At 41.9% G+C, this 27281-nt stretch overlaps 3 protein-coding genes across 3 annotated transcripts; all 3 read right to left on the reverse strand.

Annotated features, from left to right (window-relative positions):
- Nucleotides 1-239: 239 nt before the first annotated feature.
- On the reverse strand, nucleotides 240-8046 carry LOC138372932 (uncharacterized). Its single transcript, XM_069338655.1, has 5 exons — nucleotides 7452-8046; nucleotides 4732-4835; nucleotides 4442-4554; nucleotides 2694-2797; nucleotides 240-1769 (listed from the first exon to the last, which is right to left on the reverse strand). The coding sequence occupies exons 1-5, from the start codon at nucleotides 8037-8039 to the stop codon at nucleotides 1230-1232; spliced, it is 1449 nt and encodes a 482-aa protein (XP_069194756.1). The 5' UTR covers nucleotides 8040-8046; the 3' UTR covers nucleotides 240-1229.
- A 1277-nt stretch (nucleotides 8047-9323) lies between these two features.
- LOC123758077 (cuticle protein 19.8-like) lies at nucleotides 9324-12757 on the reverse strand. Its single transcript, XM_069338656.1, has 3 exons — nucleotides 12702-12757; nucleotides 11939-12488; nucleotides 9324-9992 (listed from the first exon to the last, which is right to left on the reverse strand). The coding sequence occupies exons 1-3, from the start codon at nucleotides 12711-12713 to the stop codon at nucleotides 9607-9609; spliced, it is 948 nt and encodes a 315-aa protein (XP_069194757.1). The 5' UTR covers nucleotides 12714-12757; the 3' UTR covers nucleotides 9324-9606.
- A 3454-nt stretch (nucleotides 12758-16211) lies between these two features.
- LOC123757869 (cuticle protein 19.8) lies at nucleotides 16212-18142 on the reverse strand. The gene is made up of 2 exons (XM_045741763.2): nucleotides 18075-18142; nucleotides 16212-17489 (listed from the first exon to the last, which is right to left on the reverse strand). Exons 1-2 carry the CDS (start codon nucleotides 18084-18086, stop codon nucleotides 16524-16526), a joined length of 978 nt encoding a protein of 325 aa, XP_045597719.2. The 5' UTR covers nucleotides 18087-18142; the 3' UTR covers nucleotides 16212-16523.
- Between the last annotated feature and the right edge of the window lie 9139 nt (nucleotides 18143-27281).

Below are 27281 nucleotides of genomic sequence, written 5' to 3' on the forward strand. Positions count from 1 at the left end.
CCAAGATAGTAGTCTTAGGTGACGGAAGGTCCAAGACAGTAGTCTCAGGTGACGGAAGGTCCAAGACAGTAGTCTCAGGTGACGGAAGGATCTAAGACAGTAGTCTCAGGTGACGGAAAGGTCCAAGACAGTAGTCTCAGGTGACGGAACTAAGCGATAGTTCCCCCGTCTGCTCCAAAATCGATAAAGATTCTATAATTAACTTACAAATCCGAGTGATTAAACGATGGTGATCAAGGGTCGGCTCGCACTCTCACTGCCCTGCAGCAGTGCCGCTCACACTGTCACACACACACACCAACACATACATTACTTTCAGTATGGAATAATTATAGACTACATGTGGTTTTTGCTTTACTATGAGCTGAGATGATTACATTCTTATTACAGTCAATATACCCGCTACTCTCATCTTAGATTATTATTACTGTTGTGTGCGAGCTCAGTGATTATACTTCAAAGACCTCGTCTGTTCCACATTACACAGCATCAATGATTAAATAAAATATTTTTACCACCAACAATTTTACTGCATGGTTACGTGACACATGATTGCTGTATAGAATGTTAAGTTGAATTGCCACTTGCATCCTGTGTCCCGCCACATAGTACATTAATTAACCCCAAAACAGAGGACAATCCTTACAACCGTTTGAAACAGCGACCACACCAGGACTTGAGTGTCCACATGCGTCATCTTGGGGTGTACTGAGCCTGGCCGTGTGGGCTGTCTTCTCTCAGACATGTCACTTCCTGACGTATGAATTTCCCTTCTTATTGATACACCTTCGTCTCCATCTGGCCAATGATGACTGTCATAACAAGACGCACTAGAGGGTGTTCCTCAAACCTGTCAACCTGGACTCGTCTACAGGAAAAATTTCAAGTTTAACGGAAGGAAATTTAGCCAACGAAGGAACTGGAGAATTTATGATTAATTTTATTCTATGTTATGTCTGTCATTTACTGAAAGGGATCGTAACAATTAGTATTGCTTAAAGATTCTGGTCAGACCCATGCCTCCAAAAATCAACTGATGTGGTTGGATTCCCAAGTTAGAATGGTCCATGCTTATTTTGTGTGTAATTGACCTGTTTAAATTTGGACATGTGCTTCACCATCACTCGGACCAAATACGAAGTTGAATGCTGTGTTAAGAGGAGGCCGTTTTCTTGTTGCTGTTCATAAGGAACCCAATTATATCTTTATATTTTATTTTGCTCAACTCCTCATGAGCAACAGAAGGTGCTGTGTGCACCCGAGAGCGAATTACACATGAGATTGAACAACATGGTCACCATGTCGCTGAGGGTAGCTGTGCCCGCGTGATGAAAGTCGTAACAATTAAGGTGTGCTCCATTATAGGCGGGAATGGACGCCAGGCCACGATGGTAGAGTTCATCACACTCACCGATCGCAGCCATATTGAGGGGCAGGCCAGTGTCCCACCACCACACTCCACCATCGGCCTCTCTGGGCACCATATGGTCCAGGATGGTCTGACTATGTGCTTTGGGAGTTGGACCATCATGGTGTAGGTTTTCATCTTGTGACCAAGTAACTGGTGTTGTGTGAGCAGTGGAAGCCCTAGACGGTGGATGAGGAGACTGCTGCTGCTTGTACTGCTGCAAGTAATACAGGAACACCATCGCGCTCCAGTCTATGGAGGCATCTCCATAGAGAATCCTGTAGTTTTTCAAGAGGTTGCTGACCGCATGTTCTCGGTAACGGGACTCAGCGATCACCAAGACGCGGGTCTTCTGAGAAATCTGAAAGAGAGTGTTATATTATTCCAACACTTTTTTACGCAATAAATGTTGTACATCCTGTGTTATCTGTTTCAATTCTCTCTTTTAATCTCTATAGTATTTGATGGCCAAGAATTCTTTTGAAACTTGTTAAGATTACCAATGGCAGTACGTACCTAGTAAGTTACGTGACTACTTGTCACTGTGCCTAGTGCTCTGAGATCTTGATAATACTTTCTTCTAGATACATTAAGTGTTAAATTGCCAATGTTCATTGTAATACATGCTATAATAAAGAAATATAATTGGAGAATACAATGCGTGAGCTTGCCAGTTTAGGTACTAAATTACATGGAGCCGTGCAAGAACCGAAATATTTCTTAAACACATTGCACATGCACTACAGAATTTAATCCATAACAGGACATTGCACACGGCCCATAGATAATATGGCTCTGAGGAACAATCCATTAAATATTTTGATCTACTAAAGATGTCTGAGCGAGCCGTTGCTATCATTTGTGACACTAGCTCTCCACATATGTCAGTTGCTTAATTTAGAAACTGTACTTGTGGTCGGTCTCGAGTCCATTGTTTATGTGACGATGCACATTGAATTTTGTAACTAGCTCATCAAGATATAAAATTGTGGGGTTCAGTCCCTGAGCCCATTATGTGCCTCTGTAACCCTTTCAACTACCGCCCACAGAGTGGGTACGGGGTGTATAATAAGTGAACTAAACTGGCTATATCACCCCCGCGCCCACAAGCGCCCAAGGAAGGTTGCTGGAATGGACGGTACACCTTGTAAACACGACACCAATTGTCCGCCCTCCCGCACACTATATATACATTCTTCCCAAATTTACACAGTTGTTTATTGCGTTACGCAATCAATTATGTGACAAAAATGTTTCCAAAAGATGGTGACCCATGTTTACTTACCTGCTGGAGAAGGGGCACTACAGCCCTGTGCATCTGCATAATGTAGCTGTAGACGTCATGGGAATAGGCTACAAACATTCTCTGCATCATCCACGTGGTGTAGCCTAAAGAATATTGAAAAATAGCGCCCAAATACGGCTTAGTTGATGGAAGTTCCAAATGTTTGCTAATATGGTAAGAACAACAATAATAGATACACACAGAAATCACAATAGCGTGATATATCATATGAATCAATCCACAAGGGATTTTGACCAAGTCATGGCTCAGTCAATTAAGGCGCGTCAGGGATCATCCTGGACGTAAGTTCGAACCTTCATCACGGCCCTTGTGAATTTATTCAACAATAATATTGATAGAAACAGAAAAAATAATATAACAAACGCGAGAAAATATATTTATTTTATTAACAGTTGAGGGACCGAAAGGGGACCATCTCATATATATATATATATATGTATACATATATATATATATATATAAACATTTCATTCACCTGGGCACTAGGAGACTTGAACAACGGACCCTACAAATGGAAGACAAAAGTTCTATCCACCTTGCTGTGAGCAGTCTTATTATAAACATATTTCAGACGCAACTAACCGCTGCCCAGCTGGAATTTTCGACTTTCCCTGACTGCTACTAAAGCCCAGAGGAATTATTGATCCACACCCACATCATATAAATTGTCAACCACACTACCGTGATCGTGGATCACTAATTCACATAACAGCTCAAACTCGCAAATGTATCAGAAAGAAGGTACCCAATGATGTAGATTCGCCAGAAGCAGATCTGAATGTTAGAGATAAATTTCGTATCACCTCCTTTTTCACAATTGTTGACAAACTTAAAACTGAGATGATAAGAAGAGGAGAGATATACAAAGAAATAGCAGAGATCTTCATTTCTAAGAGATGTGCCACATCATGTTACTTCATCATCTGAACTTGAAAGCTATTTTTAGTGTTGTCAAAAATGGACTGAATATATCCCAGAGGATATAAACAACTTCTCATGTGAGCTTCAGATGTTTCGCTCATATATGCGTCATACGTTCAGTGAAATAAAAAGGTAAAAACAAGATTCAGTCATGCTGAACTTTATAAAATAATTGTAGAAGGCAATACCGAGTGTGCCTTTTCAAATGAAGACATTTGTTGTATTTTATTTGTTAACATTAAACTTCACAAATTACTCAGCTAAGCGTTCATTTTCTCAGTTGAAGTAGATTAAAATTTCCAAGAAATCAACAATATAACAAGGCAGGCTGGATGCCTTATCTGTACTAGGTATAGAATCAGATGAGTTACGTAAGATGAGTTTTGAGGATCTGATCAAAGATTTTTGCAATTAGAAAAAGTAAGAGAACACTTTCCATATATAAATAGTGATATACAAACAAAAAATCATTATTTTCCATCTTACTCTAAGTTTTGTTTCATTTTGAAAAAATTAATTTTATTTTACGCTTTCCGATTGTTTATATTTTGAATTAGATATGTTTGGGGCCACCAAAATCTTTTAAGTTCTTAGGGCCTCTAAAGGTTTCTGATCCGGTCTTAATCCAGCCCTTCACACGATAATTAGTATGCCGTCACACTAGCTGTGGCAGAGTTTCCTCAGTACTGGGTTAACAATAAATGAAACAGTGGCAGGCAACATGTTGTATTCACCCGAAAACTGCTTAAGAATATCGTGGGACACGAACTGGGGTTTAAGATATATATTACTGTCTGAGATCTTACCAAGGAGCAAGAGTTGAGGTGGTCTCTCCTCTCCCCTGGCCCACTTGCCCAGCTGTCGGAGCTCAACGCTCTCTCTCACCAACGATGGCACCATTTCCACAAACGGTCTGAAACTGTGACGAGAGTTACTAGAGGAGCAGCAGTGATAGTCGTGGTAGCAGTAGTAACAGGGACTACGTCTACCCTGAGTCTGGTTGAGGGCACATGTAGTTGGATATCCCATTGAATGTACTTGAGTATCAACACTTGGAGGTTGAATATCACATTCATCCACAATTATTTTTATCTACCTGAATGTAATGCGCAGACGCGGTTCGAGGTCTGTTGTAGCCTCCATGTCATGATGTAGATTGCCGAAATTTAGTCTTAACTCCTCAAAACGTTTTGTTGAATTCTAAAAATAAGAACAATAAAAAATTAATAACAATTAGGAAGGATTGATCGTATTATTAAAACTAGTCTCGTGGCTGACGTGATCCACACACCCAGACACGTCCCTTGCACGTCCCTTGCACGTCCCAGGTACAGGCACCAAGTCAGAGTTCCTCACGCCCAGAAGAATTAAGATGTGCCTATGTTATTAGTTTTGCTGATGATATTTGTATTATGACACACAGTAAAACTAGACTACAAGCATTACTTGATGCATTTTCCAAGAAAATATTAGAATGTGGTCTCATTATCTCTGATGATAAAACAAGGGTTCTTGTTCCCCATTCTCTTCATCATTCTAACTGTACTATTAATGGAGAGCCCGTGGAGGCTTGCGAGTCTTAGAAATATCTTGGAATCGAGGTCAGTGATACAAATGTTATCAGCAACATTCGCAAAACATTTGTTGATCGCCTTAAACCTCCCAAAACTCTCGTGGGCAAAGGATTTGGCATTAACATAATATATTCTCGTGACTTTTATATTGTCTTTATACAATATGTTGTTGATTAATACGTTTTACACCTTGTTAATTTTTCCCCTAAACAATTACAATGCCTTGATGTAGTACAAAATGATGCCATGCGTATCATCCTGGATTGTCCTAGAACTCCTAAATATTAACACGAGAAAAGAACTAAGACTATCCTCTATTTATGAGAGAATAGTTCTACTTAATAATATTTTGTATGCCCAAATTTTGAAAATTAATGATCCCCCAGCACTATTCAAACTAAATTCTAAATTAGATCTATTCTAAACAACTCTGACTGTTCCTTAAATCCTCGACAAACAACTTATAGTGTTGTTTATAGTGTATGCTCAGCTGTTATGCCAATAATCTTTTGCAACTAAATGTGTTTCTTAATCCTGATAAAATTGTTAACTATATTCCCCTTGTAATGATGTGTAGGTCACTATACATTTCATACCCCATTGGCTTAAAGCAAACCTATAACACTGAAACTATGAAGCATAACACTGTGAAGCATAACACTGAAAGCTATTGGCAGTCATCTTCAAGATCTCAAACCAACTGAATTGTATGCTTCTACTGATGGTTCTGTGCAACTTAGCACATGTAGAGAAGGTTGTGCGTGTGCAGTATATAAAGCAAATGAAATGTCTAGTATGCTTGCTTTACGGGCTCACTATAGCCCGTGCTACACGGACATTTCGTTCTGAGTACCTAAATCTAAAACAACAACAACAACAACAACTAGTATGCAGAGACTGGACGACTGAGCAGCACTACACAGTCTAAAGCACATCACAAGCACGCTGAGAATCTAGCCACTGAGTACCTTGAGCTCAATGGGGGCGGAGTGATATTTTATGACTCTAAAAGTGCTCTGCTGTCTTTAAATAACTTATCACAGTAAATGTATGAAGTACCTTGTAATATATATTAAATGTAATTTCTGCCAATGATAATTCCTTTTGTATAAAATTCGTGTGAATCCCATCCTATGATGAAGTTGGTAACTTTGGATGACTATGTAGACTGATTGGTCAATGAGGCTTGCAGGAGAGAAAACATAGAATATGACTTTGTACCATCTACTGCAATTATTAAAAACATTCAAATTAAAGAAATTACTTCAGATTTAGAATAACTAAGAAATGCCCAAAGACCTGAAAGCCGCTGTATTAAAAATTGTGATAACTTTGTAATAATATGTATTTTGTGTGGTCAACACAGTAACCGGACCAGACAATGTGAAGAAGTTATCTGCATTCTGCAGTAGGACATGTCGCCCCCAACACCTGCCTTCTACGGTAGGACATGTCGCCCCCAACACCTGCCTTCTACAGTAAGACATGTCGCCCCCAACACCTGCCTTCTACAGTAAGACATGTCGCCCACAACACCTGTCTTCAACAGTAGGACATGTCGCCCAACACCTGCCTTCTACAGTAAGACATGTCGCCCACCACACCTGCCCTCTACAGTAGAACATGTCGCCCCCCCCCCAACAACTGCCCTCTACAGTTGGACATGTCGCCCCCAACACCTGTCTTCTACAGTAGGACATGTCGCCCCAACACCTGCCTTCTACAGTAAGACATGTCGCCCACAACACCTGCCTTCTACAGTAGGACATGTCGCGCCCAACACATGCCTTCTACAGTAGGACATGTCACCCACAACATCTGCCTTCTACAACACCATCCTCCTAGCATCAGCGATGTGCACAAATATCCACTTCACACCAGAAATTTTTATTATATATCTAACCGTTCCCCCTCTGATCTAGTAAAACATTTGATAGACTACACCAGTTTCTCTTCACCACCACATTCATACCTCGACAAAATGTTGAGAAATCTCCTAACATTGCTGGTTAGATCCTTGCTAGTTTATTGTTTACTTATGTACGTTTAAAGTATGTGTGATTAAAGATGGTCTATTTAGTCTTATAATACACGATTGTTGTATTTCTAGTGGTATACGAATCACGTTCAAATGAATGTGATTCGTGAACGTGAATATTATCAAGAACCGAGGATGCGTGGCTTTTGTTCTCTCACCACAAACATCACCCACAACAACCAAGGTTAGCAACCTACGACATACCTGAAGTTTGACCCTGTAGTGGTATTCACTGTCTGTTCGTCGAAGAAACTCATAAAACAGCACTCTGAGTTTAGAGTCACCAAAGAAATCGATCCATAGAGCGCCCTTGGCCAGTCTCTTCCTGAGACAGGCGGTGACGGTAGCAGGGTCGTCAAAGGGTGCTATAGTACAAGGGACATACGGCAGCACTCCGCCTGTAGCACCAAGTCTGGTAGTTGACCGAAGAGTGGCTGATGGTTCTCTCTTTGTCTGGTTGCCCCCTTGACCATTAGTGCTATTGTTGTCTTGAATGGTTAAGAGAGCTGGCAGCAGTTCCCCAAGACGACGGTAATCCTCTGATGTAGCTCCCATTGGTGATGACCTCTTCTGAAGAAGATGTCGCACCCTCCTGATAGCTTCAGACATTTCTGGGAACCACAGGTTGTTGTCTGCGGCCCGGGTGATGGTGAAGAGGGAGCGGCAGCTGGCGTGGCCTGGGAGAGCTGACCCACCTGTTGCCCGCCTCGCTGGTGGAATCTTGTAAACACTGATCAATGATATTAATGTTGTCAATGAAATTACGGCACATAATTTTATGAAATGTTTCATGTTTCTTTTGGAAGTATGCCAATAGTGGATTGTGTTTTTCCGTCTTATTTGTGCTTAAAACGTATCGACAAACGTAATCAGTTTGAGTCACAGGGCAACTTGAGGAAAATATTCTCTGTATTTACAAACAGTTTTTGCTGACTTTCCTACTACGCGTTCGTTCACCAGAAAAATAAAAAATATGTGTAACGTTATAATAACAGTTAGGAAAACAACAGAACTAATAATGGATGCTGCTTTGTTTTTAATAACCTCTACAGATAAGTTCTACCCCACGCACTTGGGAACATTTCTCTTAAACCAAAAGTTCAGAAGTAAAGTCTCGCCTCGCGAGTTCGGACACCGTAAGATGCGCACAGTATAACTGGTAACGTCATCTGGTGGATGTAAACATTATGAGAACAAATGCTATCTTAGTTGTATCTTACAGGTTAATATATAGCGACCTTAAGAAATCCTAACAATATACGTTCTTCTCCAACAAAACAAACTTATTTTATAACAATTCTAGCTATCGCAGGCGATCTGAATGTAAGATTTTCTGGAAAAATAACCTAAAATCACTGCCTAACCCTTTAAATTTTGGGGAGGCAGTGGATTTATATTATCTCTAATATGCTGCTGATGCCAACAGTAACTCTTTACTTGTGCACATACACAAATGATGTAGGTAAATTCTCCTTGAAAAAAGTGAGACTTAACTCACTTGTGGTTGGCAGAGGAAAATATGAAATTTAAGTTGAGGAAAAATGTGGGGGTTCTATCCCGCTTTATTCAGTTCTTCACACCTATTTACCCAGCAGTAAATAAGTACTGGGAGGCTAAGTAACTGTTGTGAATTGTTTCAAGGCATCATGAGAAAGGTTAATAGTTGGTCTAGGACCTAGGTCTAGGGGGACCCCTCCTAGCACATTATAAATATAATTCGAAATGGGGTATAAATCCCTGGACTTTCCAGCGAGAGGTCGACTAATTTTCTACTCTGCCATGAGCTCTCTCATGAACTGTATAGCATCATGGGGTACCCAGGCAACTACACACTACCCATGCATTAAGTAAACACTGCTAATAAGTACTGTAGTTGGCACAGAGCCCCTCCAGTGTTTGCAAACATATGAAATTTTAAGTTCTCTTTGTATGTTCATATGTTACCTGTGAAAATAACCGCTACAGCGGAACGTCGTCCATTAAAGGCTTACCCTTGTTAAATATTTGTTCTACCATTTAATGTGAACACAAGCTTCACATTGGGAAACTCTAAAAATGGATAATTACATCATTGCGTAAAAATAATCTTTTATTAAAGTCTTTGACAAAGTGCTTATAATGTTTACTTGTGGAAACATGAATACGCTCTCTACTGTGTGACGCCTGGATGGGTTGTTAACAGCAGACCAGAGGCAATTCACCGGTTACTGATACCTGATTTAGTTTTTACCTGCGAAAACACAACTAACAAAGGTTAACTGTACAACAGGTACCAAGCAGCCAGCCTCTGAGCTACGTGATCTACAACACCTAGTCAACACGGTAGCGACCAGCCTCTGGGCTACGTACTCTACAACATCTAGTCAACACGGTAGGAGACAGCATGACCAGGGTTGTGCACGATACGGAGAAGCTGAGCGTCGCGAAGGGTAGCAGCTGGGGCGGCGACCGCTGTAGTGTAGCCTAGGGCGGGAACACCGGTATATGCTGGCAGGGCGGCCGAGTAAGTGAGAGGGGCGCCTAGTATAGATGGGCTGGCATAAGTCAAGGGAGCTGAGAACCCGTAGGAGAAGCCGTTGGGAGAGTAGACAACTGGGGCGGCCACGACTGAACGCTTCTTGCGACTGTCAGGGGCCGCAGCGGCGGCGGCTGCGGCCTTGTCGTAAGCAGCTTTAAAAGCGGTCTTAGCTGCTGCCACTTCGGCGGTGTCTTGAACGGGCTGGGGCAGAGGACCTGGATCAGCAGCTTTGGGAGCATCAGGTGCCACGGGCAGATCGGTACCAGCCACATGGAAGCCGAGTGCGTCTGCCACATAGTTCTGGGTCTTAACCTTGCCATTAGCGTCAACATAGCAGGGGTCAGGATGTCAAAAGGTACTATCTGCCAGGGTGGAAGGAAGTGCTGTACTCTTTCATCTGTATATACATCGTGCAGTCCCATCATTTTAATATGAGTGGCAGTTCTTTGAATCCATTTAGACTCGCTAGTTCCATTTCGTATGTGTTCTAACAGTGCAACTGACACAATGTTGTTTTTGGGCCGATAGGTGATATGATATGTCGATACATATGGTATGTGTAATGTCGTTTTCAGTTTGTAGATTGTGTATGTGTTCTAGGATTCTTAATTTAGAAGCAAGCTGAGCATGAGGGTTGTGTGTGATTAGTTTCTTGGTGGGGTATGTAGGAGTCATGTTGTCAAAAGGTATTGTTTACCAGGGTATTAGAATATGACTGGCGATTACCTAGGATAGGATTATTAACAATGATATACAAAATAGATATTTTATATATATATATATATATATATATATATATATATATATATATATATGTATATATATATATATATATATATATATATATATATATATATGAGACGCGAACAAGCCTGAATGGTCCCCAGGACAATATGCTACTGAAAACTCACACCCCAGAAGTGACTCGAACCCATACTCCCAGGAGCCACGCAACTGGTATGTACAAGACGCCTTAATCCACTTGACCATCACGACCGGACAAAATGAGGTGATAGCCGAGGCTATTTGAACCACCCCACCGCCGGCACTCGGATAGTAATCTTGGGCATAGCATTTTACCAAATCACCTCATTCTTTGGGGCACACGTGAGGAACACAAATCACACGTGAGGAATTTGTGTTCCTCACGTGTGCCCCAAAGAATGAGGTGATTTGGTAAAATGCTATGCCCAAGATTACTATCCGAGTGCCGGCGGTGGGGTGGTTCAAATAGCCTCGGCTATCACCTCATTTTGTCCGGTCGTGATGGTCAAGTGGATTAAGGCGTCTTGTACATACCAGTTGCGTGGCTCCTGGGAGTATGGGTTCGAGTCACTTCTGGGGTGTGAGTTTTCAGTTATATATATATATATATATATATATATATATATATATATATATATATATATATATATATATATATATATATATATATATATATATATATATATATATATATATATATATATATATTTGACATATTCACTTAAAAAAAACTTTAGGTCAACATGAGTAACATGCAGATATGAAGGTAGGTCAACATCCAACACAAACATCTTGACGCGCTGGTGGTTATAAAATACGTTTCGCCGAATTATTGATGATTTTACTGATCCAAAATTTCTGGAATCAATGTAAACCCTCGGCATTTTCTTAGAACTAGCAGGCACCAAGTGCTTTATGACAGATGCTCTACAACACCTTTTCAAACCTACATCAGGAGAGACAGCATGACCAGTTCTGCTATGCAATGCCAATAGTCCACGCGGCAGGAGACAGCATGACATCTTGGTAGTAAACAATATGGAGAAGCTGAGCATCGCGGACTCGCGGACAGCAAAAACGAGGGGCGGCGACTGTGGCAGTGCAGCAGAGGTTGTGATCATCGGTTAAGGCTGTGAAGGCAGGGACGGTGTTGTAGGTGGTATGTCCAGAAAAGACCTCTGTAGGAGAGGGGAGCCTATTACAGACAAGTGACCGTAGGTCATTTAGATGTGGAACCCGAAGAAGTGATAAGAGTAGATGCCGACGGCTGGGTCGGCCGAAATGCAATGTTTTTAGCGGCTATCGGGGGCAGCAGCGGCGGCAGCCGCGGCTTCATCATAAGCAACCTTGAAGGCGGCCCTAGCGGCGGTGACCTCGGCAGTGTCCTGTACTGGTTCTGGCAGGGAACCTAGAGTAGCCGCAGGGACATCGGGTGCCACGGGGACATTAGTGCCAGCTACTCGGAAGCCGAGCGCGTCTGCCACATAGTGCTGGGTCTGAACCTTACCCTCAGGGTCCACGTAGTTGTACGATCCGCGGACGATGCCGAAGGCGTCACGAGTCTCAGCTCGCGACGAAGGACCGCCGGAGTAGCCGAAGGAATACTGGCCCAGCTCGTCCTGTGCGTGATATTTGGATTGGACGGGAGTCACAGGGGCAATAGGAGCCACGTTGTACGTCAAAGGTGTTGGAGCTACAGCATTGATGGTGATAGGAGAGGGAGCAGCCTTTATTGTGATAGGTGAAGCAGCCACAGATTTAAGGGTAATTGGTGAAGCTGCAGGAAGGAGCCCATGGTATGCGCCATACACACCTGGATAGGCTCCATAGACACCAGGATAGGCGCCATATGCACCAGGATAGGCGCCATATATCCGAGGATAGCCACCATACAGGCCAGAGTAAGTTAGAAGCTGCCCGCTGCTGTAGGCCACCGCAGCCGCCATACAGAGTACAGTCTGAAATAATAAGGTACTTTTAAAATTAAGGCAAATAAAAATTAATTATGAAATTAAATGTATATTATATACGACATAATAATGTGCTGTGCGCCTCCTAATGTTTTTTCGTACTTTTACTTGCAATAAATAACTCATTACGCCATTATGTGTACATAACACCAAGTACCACTTGTTCTTAAGAGAGATATGTAGAAGGAATAATATACTCACCAGAGCGTTCATGTTGACCCACCAAGAAGGAGCTGTCTGCTGGGCCCAGGCCAAGACGCTCTTTATATACGGGTGGTCAAGGTCTAGGGCGGGCGGGGCTTCTGGAGCATCTCAACACCCAGCTCCATACACCACACACCCAACTTTAGACTTCCCATATCCTGCTCCAGACATCCCATATCCAGCTGCAAGCATCCCACTCTCAGCTGCTGATACCCCTACTCTCAGCTCCAGGCATCTTACACCCACACACCGAGCATCAGATACCCAGCACCTAGCTTCATACGCATTATATCCAGCTCCAGACACTCCACACCGGGCTTCAGACACACCATATCCAGCTCCAGACACTCTACACTCTACACGGTGCTCCACATATTCCACACCTCACATTTAACTCTAGACAATGCATACCAAGTTCCAGACCCTCATACCCAGCTCCAGACACTCTACACGGTGCTCCACATATTCCACACCTCACATTTAACTCTAGACAATGCATACCAAGTTCCAGACCCTCATACCCAGCTCCAGACACTCCACACCCAACTCCAGACGCCCCATACCCCAGCTGCAAACTCCCTATATCCAACTTCAGACACCACACCTAGCTCCAGATTCACCATACCAAGCTCCAGACACATCACACACAGATCCAGAAACCTCATACCCAGTTCCAGCAACAACAGCATATTGGACCACAAAATATGCGTCTCTGTAACCATGTTAATTAAGACTAGCCAGAATTATAAATACACTGCTGATGTAAATGTTAATGAACTCTGTAACTAACTCGACAATGCTTTAACTTGCTTAGCTAGACGAATATTGTGATTCAGTTCCTGAATCCATTATGTGGATATGTAATCCTTCGCACTACCGCCCAAAGGATGGGTATGGGGGTGCACAGTACATAAACTAGCCAAAAAACTTTATAAACCCGGAGAATATATCGATAGCTGGTATTTCATGATTCTCAGTGTCTCTTTTAAATAAGTGGCCAACTTGGGGGAAGGTTGTTGTTGTTGTTCAAGATTCTCTACCTGGAACAAAGTTCCAAGTAGCACGGGCTATGGTGAGCCCGTAGATAGGGGAAGGGTTTAAGTTGTCAATCTATTGTGTTCAAAACAGGATATTAGTTTTTACAGTGATGATGGCCGGGCACTCTTGACGTCACGCAAGCCGCATACTGTGGCGTTGCCCTTCAGCCGGGCTTACGTCTATAGGTGGACCGGCACAAGCATTATATTGCCCGCCATTTTTTCTTAATGATAAAACAAAGGATGGACAAGTGACTAAATAATAGATAGAATGAAGAAAGACGTGAAAGAGAGTTGAGGACTTTGTTGTTGATGGTAAAGCGAAAGAAACCGACCGCTATTGAAGAAGGAAACGAAATTATTGATTTTAACTGGCAGTTACAATTATGATCTTGATCGATTTAGATCACCACAGCAGAGGCTACTACACGCGCACGGTGGCGCATTAGGCTGATGCCTTGAAGCAATGTGAGGTGCTAGTAATAATATGCGAGGTAGAGAGTGCGATTGGGTTAGTATGAACTACCAATCATTCATTCATTTATTTTTTTATTTATGCACCCCATACTCATCCCGTAGGCGGTGGTGGAAATGGTTACAGAAGCACATAATGGGTTCAGGAACTCAACCGTAAACGTCATTTAGCTAAGCAAGGGACAGTCTTGTGCCACTAGTTACTCAATTGTTAATATTACATACACATTTAAATGTATATATATATATACATACATGTATACACATATGCATATCGAGTCTTTTTATATCACAAGTGATTTAAGAAGAGACCCACAACAGTCTCAGTTTATATTTATGGTGAGTCAGTTACACGTTTACTAATCTTGCTCTACACCCACCCAACTGGGCGGCAACTTTGCAGTCATGTGCAGGCTGTACCTACAGTAAGCAAGTTTTGCATATTTGGCTAAGATTCCAAGCAGTACCTTACCATGAATTGAGTACTTACACATTACACAAGACATACATCTTCTCAATATTTCTTACGTTTTTCTTCGCTGTCGAGGGTAATTGAAATATTAACTCTCCAAAATTCATCTTTTCCTTTTATTTTTGGTCTGACGCCTAGAAGCGTTTCGTAAGGCTTCTTACATTTTCAAAGACTTGGTTTACACATAACATACATCATGCTTTTTATTTGTTTTGGGTGAGGTGATATGACACAAATGTTTTGGGTGAGGTGGGTATTAATTGGGTATGAAAGGCATAAGAATGTTACGGGCTCACCATAGCCCGTGCTACATGGACACTTCGTCCTGAGTAGCTAAATCTTTAACAACAACAACAGCATAAGAATGAATATCCATAATTGAGTATGAATATTCATCTTGTCATCAAGATGCCTCACGTCATCTTGATGAACAAGATCCAAAAACAAGGTTTTGGCAAATCATTTGTGTTCGTCAACAACGGTCTCGTTGTGGCATGAATTTGAGTGCATGGAACTGTAGGTTAAATGAGGGAAAAGAAGTATTATTTGTGTTAATGACGATTAGATATAATTAACGATAATGAACATGTTGCTTAAGTGTCAAGAAACTACAAGTTCACAACTCAACCGCTGCCTCTCATTATTAAATAATTATTATCCTATTTGGTTATTACGATTTTTCCACATCACTTAATAGTTATCTCGATTGTTGCAAAGCAAGAACTGCACTTTTTTCTTTAAAGTTATCTGTCTCAGTGCAGTTATATTTGAAATTGATCAAATACCATTTTAGTGTTATTAGCCATTCATTTACTCAGTGTTTGAATTTATGAAGTGAACATGTTTTGGGTGTTATCTGTTGCCAAAAACGAGTTCCATAATTGTGTATTTTGGATGATATTTACGTCGAAATTACTCTGTTCGTGCAAAGGTAACATTTGAAAGTCAAATATCGCGCCTCTTGTTTAGAGTTTTCCTTAAGACAAGGTGTCGCAGCGAGGTTAAGTAGAAGAAGGCATTATATGAACTTAATAGACTACACCACGGAAAAGCACTCAAAGTTGTAGCAAGTATTCCATTATAGAGCTAATTTTCAGCAAATGAAGATAGTTACAGTGATAAAGACAGTCCGGAGAGATTGAGCAAGATGATCGTGGATAGTGTAGATGACTACAGTGTAGGGCGTGTGTAGTGATGATGGTTACAGTGATGAAGACTGTGTAGTGATGATGGTTGTGTGCTGTTAAGATAGTCACTGTGAGATAGCGTTTAGTGAAGATGAATGTTTACTTGGAATGTCTTCGACACCCGAGCAACGCCGGGAACCCTCTAGTAACATATATGTAAAAGTGTTATGCCCAAGCCCTATGCAGTCTTAACCCTCAAAACTAGTGGTAACAGATGACTCCTGACACCGTCGATAAGACATATAGGTAATGAATGAGAGATGCTGATGTAAATGACAAACTGATGTAAATGACTGGACAAAATATTGCCCCAGTTTATTTGGGAATGATAGAAACATTATATTTTCAGAAATCATTTATTTTAACTATATCATTTAAAAAAAATTTTTTAGGTCAACATGAGCAATAAGTACATGTGAGAGTGCGTCAACGTCAGTCATAAAGATTTTGATGGTATGATGCTTACTAAACAATTTATGCTGCATTAATTAATCGAAAAGTTTGAATTCAACTTCTTGACGATATTTTAATCAAACTAAATCTTCAGCGATGCCTTAGAACCAACAAACATCAAGTGATCTATGACAGATGCTCTACAACACATAACCACATGAGTGGAGACAGTGGGAACAGTTTTACTCTGCGACGCCTAGTCTACGCGGTAGGAGACAGCATGCCCAGGGTTGTGCACAATTCGGAGGAGCTGAGCGTCGCGGAGGGCAGCAGCAGGAGCGGCAACTGCGGCAGTGTAACCGAGGGCAGGAGCACCTGTGTAGGTTGGGATGGCGGGGGCGGCGTTGTAGGTGGTGAGACCAGGGAAGGCGGCTGTGTAAGTGAGAGGAGAGCCTATCACAGGTGCGTGGGCGTAAGTCAAAGGAGCGTTGAACCCGTAGGAGAAGCGAAGGGGAGAATAAGCCCCGAGAGCTGGGATGGTCGAGATGGAGCGCTTTTTGCGGGTGTCTGGAGCTGCAGCAGCGGCGGCCGCTGCTTCGTCATAAGCAGTCTTGAAGGCAGCCTTAGCAGCGGCGACCTCAGCAGTGTCCTGTACTGGTTCTGGCAGGGAACCTAGAGTTGCGGGAGGGGCATCTGGTGCCACAGGCAGATCGGTGCCAGCTACACGGAAACCAAGGGCGTCAGCCACATATTGCTGGGTCTGAATCTTACCATTAGCGTCAACATAATTGTACGACCCGCGGACGATGCCGAAGGCGTCACGAGTCTCAGCTCGGGATGAAGGACCGCCGGAGTAGCCGAAGGAATACTGGCCCAGCTCGTCCTGGGCGTGGTACTGGGACTGGACGGGAGTCACAGGAGCGACAGGAGCCACGTTGTACGTCAAAGGTGTTGGAGCTACAGCATTGATGGTGATAGGAGAGGGAGCAGCCTTTATTGTGATAGGTGAAGCAGCCACAGATTTAAATGTAATTGGTGAAGCTGCAGGAAGGAGCCCATGGTATGCGCCATACACACCTGGATAGGCTCCATAGACACCAGGATAGGCGCCATATGTACCAGGATAGGCGCCATGTATCCCAGGATAGCCACCATACAGGCCAGAGTAAGTTAGAAGCTGCCCGCTGCTGTAGGCCACCGCAGCCGCAATAGAGAGTACAGTCTGAAATAATAAGGTGCCTTTAAAATATTTGCAGACTAAAATTAAATGTCCATTATTAAAAAACAATGTACTGAATGTAGTGCTTAAGCTCGTGCAGGATCATTTACAATAAAACATTTAATAAATCATCACTTGTACAAAAGAGACAAGTTAAAAAATATAGTAATTCTTGTCATATGCATGTAAGCTTGTCACGGACCTACCCGTGAGGTCTTTCACTGCCAGCCGTGTTGTATCTCAGAGGTACATTATCTTTATCACTCATTCTATTTCATTATAACCACTTGGACTGGACGGCAGAGCGACGGTCTCGCTTCATGCAGGTTGGCGTTTAATACCCGACGGTCCAAGTGTATGGGCACCATTCCTTCCCTCAGTCGTCATAACCCAGTTTCCTGCCCCTCATATTCCTTCCATGTGCTATAGTCATAATGGTTTAGCGCTGTTTCCCCACAATTATCCTTATAATGAACCCCCCATTGCCTGAGTGGCAGGTCAACGGTCTCGATTTTTCAAGTTCGAGTGCTTACATTGCAACATCCTAGGGACTATGCATACATAAAGACAATAGAATGATATACTCACCAGAGCGTTCATGTTGACCCACCAAGAAGGAGCTGTCTGCTGGGCCCAGGCCAAGACGCTCTTTATATACGGGTTGTCAAGGTCTAGGGCGGGCGGGGCTTCTGGAGCATCTCCACGTCTTCCCCTCCTCAGGCTACTTGCCCTGCCCCTCCCTCAGTACAGACACACCTACCCGCGTCAATATTCAGTCAACTCTTTATAATTTCGTCCACGTGTACATTGCCTCTGGCACTGTATATATAAAGCATTGTTTTCCTGAGCACTTGTAGCTATTTCTCACTGTTGATGACAGTGTTATCTACAGTTTTCCGAATTTGGTTATACGCTATTTATAATGAACGAAAATAATACAATAAATAAATCGTCGTTATCGTAATTAAGACCTCTTATTTTTCTGGAATTCATATGAAGCTAATTTATTGTAACTGAATTCCAACTAATGTGTGAAACAAGCAACTGTGCAACTATTGTTTTATGGACTACGCCTCTTGCAAGGCCAAATTGCCGTCCATGGTGCAAGGACCGGAGCAGTGTTTACGAGTCAATAAAACACGAAGACGGTATTCGTTGTCCGAAACAGAGATCACAGTATCTCCTATGTCAGGTAGGTATCCGAGACAGAGTTATTGTTTTAGATTCAACTACTCGGAACAGAAAGTCCCAAGTAGCACCATAGTAAGTCCACTATGGTGAGCCCATAGTGGACTTACCTGGCACAAGAGCGGGGCTGTAACTGTGCCGAAATAGAGTTATTGTTGTAGTTTTAGATTCAGTTACTCAGAACGAAATTTCCATGTAGCACAGGCTATTGTGAGCCCGCATAGTTGTCGTTTTAGGTTGAGCTACTCAGAACGAAATGTTCATGTAGCACGGGCTATAGTGAGCCCGTAATTGAGTTCGATTATTGGTGATAACCTTGTTTCTGTGATATTTGGGTCAAATTTTTAAAAGGAGGTGGGGTTTCCTCATTTTCTCCCGTTTCTTTTCTACTTCTGCTTTAGCGCACTGGTTTTAGTCTCGTTTTAATAACATTATCTTGGTGGCAGATAGAACTAACCAGAGGGTTAGTATTAGTAGAGCGCTGGAAGACTTCGCCGTTTGGGTGTGTTAACCAGAAGATTAGTAGAGTGCTGGAAGACTTTACTGTTTGAACGTGCTAACGAGTGAGCTAGTGGGGCGCCTGAAGACTTCACCATAACTGCAATTAACGTGAAGGCTAGTGTTGGGCCGAAGACCTCGTCAGAGGAGTGTACATAGTGTCCGTCATCTTTGAAGCTAGCTAGCGTGAGGGCTAGTGATGCGCTGGACAACCTCGTCAGAGGGTTGTATATAGTATTTGTAGATAATAATAAGTGATATTTTTAAGTGCAATTTAATTTCTTACCTTAAACATCACACTGCATTTCCACCAAAGTTTGGGATCTCTGAACTTGAGAAGGATCGTAGAGTTTAAAAGAACCGGTTACGGAGGAGTTCGTAACAGAGATGCACAATGTTCACTAGTGTGTCCCATTCTTCAGCTGCTTTTCTAACCAATGTAGTCGCTCCAATATATATAGAGGGTCCTGGTAGTACAGTCGGGTTCGTTCTCGACGCAAAACCGAGAATTCCGGGTTTCGAGTCCCAGACGGGACAGAAATGCTTGGACACATTTCCTTTCACCTAATGCTTCTGTTCACCTAGCAGTAAGTAGGTACTCAGGAGTTAGTCAGCTTGTTGTGCTGTTGCATCCTGGGCGGGGTCAGTAATTCGGCCTTGGGGTGGGGAAGAGAGACTTTGCGGCCCAACTATTTCTGTTCCGCGCGGGATTCAAACCCGAAATCTTTTATTATGAGTCGAGAACGAACCTGACTGTACTACAATTAAGTACTCTGTAATTAACAGCAATATTAGAAATAAAAACATCCACATCTTTAAAAACTGGAATACAATAAGCAAAAATACCTTCTATAAATTAAACAAATGTGGAACAAAGAAGGGACGACGACGTTTCGTCGTCGTCGTCGACTGCACACAATAGACTTGAGAATGGTCCAGGACGGACCGAAACGTCGTCGTCCCTTCACCTTCTAGTGTGTGGTCTGGTCAACATACTTTAGCCACGTTATTGTGACTCGTCGCCTGCATGTGGAACAAAGAGCCGTGGCAATTACTCCAGTATTTTGTAGGTACCTCACGTCTACCAGTGTCGGGGACAGGAAGCCTATTTCCTTTATCGAGGTTCTCCTAAGCTGTGGAGAGAGAGAGGCTGTTCGCGCAGTTACCCATCACCCGTTACTTAGTCACTCACTTTCATCTAAGTGATCCACACATCATCACCCCACCCGCTATATGTTTGTGAAAATGTTAGTTTTGTATAAGAATATAAGTCGATGGAACTACAGTAATATCACGTAAATTATATCAAATATAGTTAGGAAATAATGTCTTAGCCCTAACTCTTATAGTACGTGCAGTTTGCTCGAGGGGGTTTTCCCTACTGATGAGCCCGTCATTACAGCAAATCCATTACCATTAGAACCTTCATCCCCCCACCCCCACTTATACTTTTAAGTAAGTACTTAAAAATATGAGAAATATAAAAGTTCATGCTCAATACGTTTTCTTTTAAGAATTTGGTTTTCTGTAAACCAAATTTTTGGGCATACTGAAATAGTTTTCGAACTCCATATTTTACATTATCGTCAATAATACATCGTATTAACGTAACCAAACATAATGACATCTAACCTAATCTAAATAAACCTTAACCTAAAGTAACCCTTAACCTAACCTAACTATGGAGAGAGAGTAGATAACAGCACTAATTATATAGTGTTTCCTATCCATTCTCTTGAGCGGATCTACTCCCTGAGGACAGGTTATCCTGATGACTCCATAATTAACCAGCACTCCGTCTGCCATGTAAAACTTTTTGAAGGTGTGTTAGTGTTAGTGGACCATTACACCAGCTGTTAGTGGACCATCACGTCACCTGTTAGTGGACCATTACACCACCTGTTAGTGGACCATCACACCAGCTGTTAGTGGACCATTACACTACCTGTTAGTGGACCATCACACCACCTGTTAGGTGGAACAGTCTGCCAGCTCACCACTAAATAACGTGATGGAGTATATGTACGCACCTAGATGGAGCTAGGTGTATTTTTTTAGTTTTCCCCGTTGTCTGAGACAGGAATTAGCCTGTACTAAGGCTTATATCGAGGTCCCCCTAAGTCGAACTACTTCCCCAGGATACAACCCATAACAATTGCCCAACTCCCGGGTACCTATTAACTGCTGGGTGATCAGGTGCATCAGGTGAAAGGAAACGTGCCAAACCATTTCTGTCCCATTCGAGAATCGAACCCGGTATCTTCGATTGTGAGTCGAGAAATCTGTGATGACTTAGGAATTAAAGTAATATTGTCATATTAGAACTGAAGGTAGATTGTTAGCATAATAATCGACAGCAGTAGATAGCTATACCTAATTAACGTATGTAATCCATGTAAGTATGTGAAAGAACGCACGACGTGTAAAAGGTGCATCATAAAGTATATCAGAATAATTATCAAAGAGCAGAATCTAATGTTCAAATTATTCTTGTTGATTTCATGATTAAGTAGGAGTTGTGAGAGCACTTTACTAGAGATATGGCCAAATTGCACACATTTCGTTTTCTGGTTGTCAAAACCATATATATATCATTAGGTGGTTAGGATATATTACCCAAGGTTATGTTATGCTCGGGTGTGATAGGCTAGTTTGCGCATGGTTAGGTAAGTTTTAAAATCCGTTGACGAACTGTCTAGTGTACGATGTGACTCATATCTCTTTACTAGGCAATCATTATTGTCCTTGTGTTTATACTCTCTTGCATTTGCATGTTAACTGTCGTTTAAAGGCATATCTTAGTTCTGGTTAACCTTTTGTCTCTGTTTTACAACTTTGAATATATAAATTTCATTCTTTACTAAACGGGTAAAACAGATGCATTAATCAAATGCAAGGGAGTGCTTTGCCAGGTAACAGTTGTTGAGGTGACTTGAGTAGAGACTTGGGATGGTACCTGACTTACGAGACATTCACTGAGAGGTGAGGTAAGGTAACATAAACCTCATCTCCAGTAGTTTCAAAGGTTGGAAAGCTATCCCTTGTTACTAGATTTAAATCAGTCCATTCAACCGAAAATTGGGGATAGACGGGTATAAAAGTTCGATACGAGAAAAGGAAAAATTAACAAATTCACGTGGGAGACATCTCCCGTCACGCAGGGTGCAGTCGCACCTCCACAGTTCTCCAGTATCATCTATTGATACTGGTGATGGCTCAAAAGGGGCCACCATGTACGGGCTATTCATGCCCGTGCCACCTTTTGGGTGGCTTAATCTTCATCTTAATCTTAATCTAAAGGAAAAACTTACGGGCTATTCATGCCCGTGCCACCTCTTCGGTGGCTTAATCTTTATCAATCAAGGGAAAAAAAAGTTACAGCCTCCCTCCTGTGCCAGGTAAGGCCACTACGGGCGGTCCGTCTAATTACCACAAGCTACCACAAACTACACAAACTTCAGAAAGCTTCCTGGCAATACGTTAGTAATTAATAAATATGATATATTTACTCATTATAATGTTGGTGCTGAATGTACAACACGAAAAAACATAATTTTAATCTGAAAAAGTATCTTTTCATAAAGAAATTAGACGAAAATAAAAAGCTGGTGACGCCAAATCAAGTCGATGATCCAAGCTTCGGTTAGGTTAGGTTAGGTTTGGTTAAGTTAGGTTAGGTTAGGTTAGGTTAGGATAGGATAGGATAGGTTAGGTTAGGTCAGCCTAACTTAATATATCATATTTATTCATTACTAACGTATTGCCAGGAAGCTTTCTGAAGTTTGTGTAGTTTGTGGTAGCTTGTGGTAATTAGACGGACCCTAAACAACAACAACAAAAGGGAAAAAAATTACTCTTGTAATTTACATTTGGAGGAAGGGCTGGTGTAACAGCCCGTCCTCCAAAAGTGATTTCATGCACCCGTCAAACCCCCTGTTATGAATGAAAATCCGTTTACACACGACTCACAACTGATTTCGTTCGAACACTTCCGGAACAAGTGCTTCAGTGACGAATTTTGTTCGAACCACAACGCTGTAAATGCTCCACCCACGTACTACAAATACAAATAATCGCCAACACAACCTAAACACCTAACCTAACCAGTGCCTAAATATGCACAATATAGTAATATAAAATAATATTCATTTATATTTAAGAAAATTCCTTTTTTAAATTAACAGCATGTTAAAATTTATGAATGCGTTTTTGGGGTCGACCGCTGGATGGAATGGACTCGGTCTAAGGACGGGTTGTGGTATGACGTCCAGGATAAACTAATTAAACTGAAACTACCAATCCGTAAGTCTTTGTTCATCTTCTAAAGTTTTACTTTTCACCTTGGGATTTTATAATCACTTGTGCCTGCAATATGATCTTACTGAATAAAGTTCAAATAACCCAGAAGGTAATACAAATAGTTTTAGTTAGTTTAGTTCATTTATTATGCACCCCATACCCATCTTGTAGGCGGTAATGGAAAGGGTTACAGAGGCACATAATGGGCTCAGGGACTGAACCCTACAATTCATTTAGCTAAGCAGCTTACAATCTTGATGAGCTAGTTACAAAATTCAATATAAGTCGCCACATCAACAATGGGGTTCGAGATCGACCACAAGTACAGTTTCTAAATTAAGCAACTGACATATGTGGAGAGCTAGTGTCACAATTGAGATGTTTGTCCTGCACACCGCCCCCCATCCAGTGGGCAGCGGTGGATAGGTTACAGTCACTTAGTTACTACCTACAGTTAGCAAACTGGGGATATTTGGCTAAAATTTCTGGTAGCAGATCATTTTGAATGAAATATTTACACATCGTTCGAACATTGGTTATAGAATTGTCTCTAAATTCACGTATCTTTTCGCACTCCATCACATAGTGACGGAGGGTGTGCGAATAATTTTGTTGACACAGTTTACATTTGGTCAGGTCTACATCGGCAGATAATGAGAATTCCCAGAGATACTTGTAACCGAGTCTAAGCCGAGCAGTAGTAACATCTAGAAGTCTGCTGATTTTATTGGATGATCCATAGATGTGTGACTCCTCTTGCATGATAGTATGATGATAGATGGAATTACTGGTGTCAATTTCACTTTGCCTCAGATCTACAAGATCTTGTTGAAGTTCTCGGTGTACTGCTGCTCTCAGATTGTTCATTGACAATCCTAGGTTACACTCAACGGCTCCTTTAAAGGCAGATTCTTTGGCTAACTTATCAGCTCTATCTACCTATTTATAACAGCTTAATCGAAGGGCAAGGAAGGGTAAGTCCCCGGCGTGTGACGTCACAGGTGCCCTCCATCTGCCCACCGGTGACGTCACAGGCGCCCGCCCGCTGGCCACCAGCGCAGTAAAAAAGATGTTTTTTCGTCACAAAACAATAATAGTTCATTTTTCAAATGTTGTGATATGTATTGAAACTAGTGTACTTTTGGAAACTAAAAAAAAAAATTAAACCCTGGGAAAGGTAAACCACAGGTTTGTGCGACTTTAAATATGATAATAATGTTTATTTATGGAAAAGTTCATACATACAAAATGAGTTACACGCAGAATTTTTGTATTTCTAAATAGAGCAAGTATATACTATGCCTAAAACCACTAATACGCACAGCGTTTCGGGCATGACGTGAAAATTAAAAGCAAAAATTGAACTGAAGTAGAAATAAATGACAATAATTACTTGTTGAATGGAACAGCTGGCATTACAACAGAACAGCAGATAGTAATTTTAACAAAATAAACAGAAGGAATACAATTTTCTTTAAGTTTATACATGGCAAATATCAGCAGTTGAGACCACCACTTTTATGGACTATGGAATTTTAATGGAAATAAAATGGACTTTTATAGAAATAAGTAACACAATGAGCAATCAACAGATAAGCTTGCACAAAGTCGGATTTTAAAACGTAATCTCTGTTATTAGTGCTGGAGTTACAGTAACTCTCAAACCGTTTTCTCTTTCAGACTCGTGTAGTTTCCTTCCCCTTATAGTGTAGATGCCTCCTGGTCTCCTGCCTTCCTTTGTTGTTATAGATTTAGTTACTCGGAACAAGTTCCAAGTAGCACGGGCTATGGTGAGCCCGTAACTTACCTGGCACAGGAGCGGGGCAAATAGCACGGGCTATAGTGAGCCTGTAATGGACTTACCTGGCACAGGAGTGGTGCCGTCTGAATTTTTTTTGTTCCTTCCTTTGACATCTTCATTATCTTATACTTGATGGGATTGAATGCCAGCAACCATTTGATTTACCTGAATTTACCTGAGGGCTCTAGTGGCCTCGATGAGGGCAAGAAGCCGGCGGCTTGTTAAAGGTCTCCCCCCATTTATCCTAATGACTTTATCGAATTGGATTTTGAAATTCAGCAGTGTGATGGCATTTACGGCTTCGGCGGGTAGGCGGTTCCAAGGGTTTATAACCCTATTGGTGAAAAAAAGCATCTTTTGTTTTCTGTCCTACATTGCGGCTTATTGAGTTTGAAACCAGTGCTCCTTGTTAGTGTTACATCTGACCTTTTGAAGAAATGGTCTGGATCAATACCTCCAAATTGTTCAGTATTTTAAAAGTTTTGATGTTATAAGCCCTGTCATGTCTGGTTTACAGTGTTGTTAGTCCCTGTGGCCCTCAACCGTTCATGGTATGAGAGTCGACTTAGTTCAGGAATTATTTTTGTCGCCTGGTGGTGAACTTTCTCCAAAGCAGATATGTCTTTTGCCCACTCCTGGAGTTTGTCAAGATTCTCCTGGAACGTCCTGGAGTCCTCCTCTGTTTTTACATTCCTTAACAGCTTTGCATCGTCTGCAAACATTGATATGTATGACCTCACGCCCTCGTGCAGGTCGTGTGTGCTTGACATCACTGAATTATCACTGATAATGGCACTGTCGTCTCTAGGTCATCCTGCAGGTGAGGAGGACCTACTCTTTTGTTCAGATCTTTTAAAAGTAGTCAGGAAGACGCATTTCTCTTCCAGGTCTTCCCACTCGCAATACAAAGTACTTCAGATTTTCTCACAGGTGACTGGATGTCACCCGCCAGTTCGTCCCGCAGGTGACAAGTTCGGACTTATTTCCTTCCCAAGTCCTCACCTCAAGTATTACATTGTCATTAGCGTCACGTCTCTGAATAGACTGTTGCAACGGATACCTGGTTTGCCTTCACTCGCACAGAACCGCGCCCAGAACTGACCCTTGAACCCTCCTTATCCACACAAAGAATGCACCAGAATTACAATTAATCTGGCCACTTTCAGTGTGATTAGTGCGGGATAGCGACATCTCTAGTATATAAGGAGCAGGATCCCAGTAGGCACATTACGGGCTATTCATGCCCGTACCACCTTTAGGGTGGCTTAATATTTATCAATCAATCATCAGCAGGTACACTATCGAAGTGTGGATTTTTTACATTGAATCAACGTTAATTCAACGTTAAATTAACGTTAATGGCATTGATTCGGCATTGAACTGGTGTTGCTCTTGAATATTGTGATCATTGAAATGTAGAGGGTGAACATGCAGAGACGACCATACTGGCAATTACCCACCGCCCATGCACAGGATGGGGGTATGGGGTCCATAATTAACAAAATTCGGTGGGGCAGTGGTAACACACACACTCGCCTAGCGAGCAATGTGTCTAGGTTCGAGTCCTGGCTAGGGAGACTTCTCTGTGCATCAATCCGTATCTGTTCGCCTCTGTTTACCAAGCAGCAATTGAATACCTGGTTCTTAACCGATTTGCTTGTCGTATTCCAAGGAAAACTAGTGGGATAAAGCTTACCATGAGCTATGGGAAGAGAAAGCTCTCAGCCTGATAACAGAAGTCACAAGTCATTTGCTTCTGAACTCGCCTGTATAAACAAAAAACTAATTACATCTACAACAATGTCAATGTAATCAACCAGAGCTTTAATATACCAATGTGCTTTAATATACTTACTATTCTCTCTCATCTCATTTTTTTTCTTGCAATGTATCTGTTATCATTTTATTAATTCTGCTAGAATTTACCTACTTAAAATTATCTGTTAGATTAAGGACCTGCCCGAAACGCTGCGCGTACTAGTGGCTTTACAAGATTGCAAATACTATGC

This window comes from Procambarus clarkii, chromosome 40, assembly GCF_040958095.1.
Source record: "Procambarus clarkii isolate CNS0578487 chromosome 40, FALCON_Pclarkii_2.0, whole genome shotgun sequence".
In the NCBI taxonomy this organism is placed as follows: domain Eukaryota; kingdom Metazoa; phylum Arthropoda; class Malacostraca; order Decapoda; family Cambaridae; genus Procambarus; species Procambarus clarkii.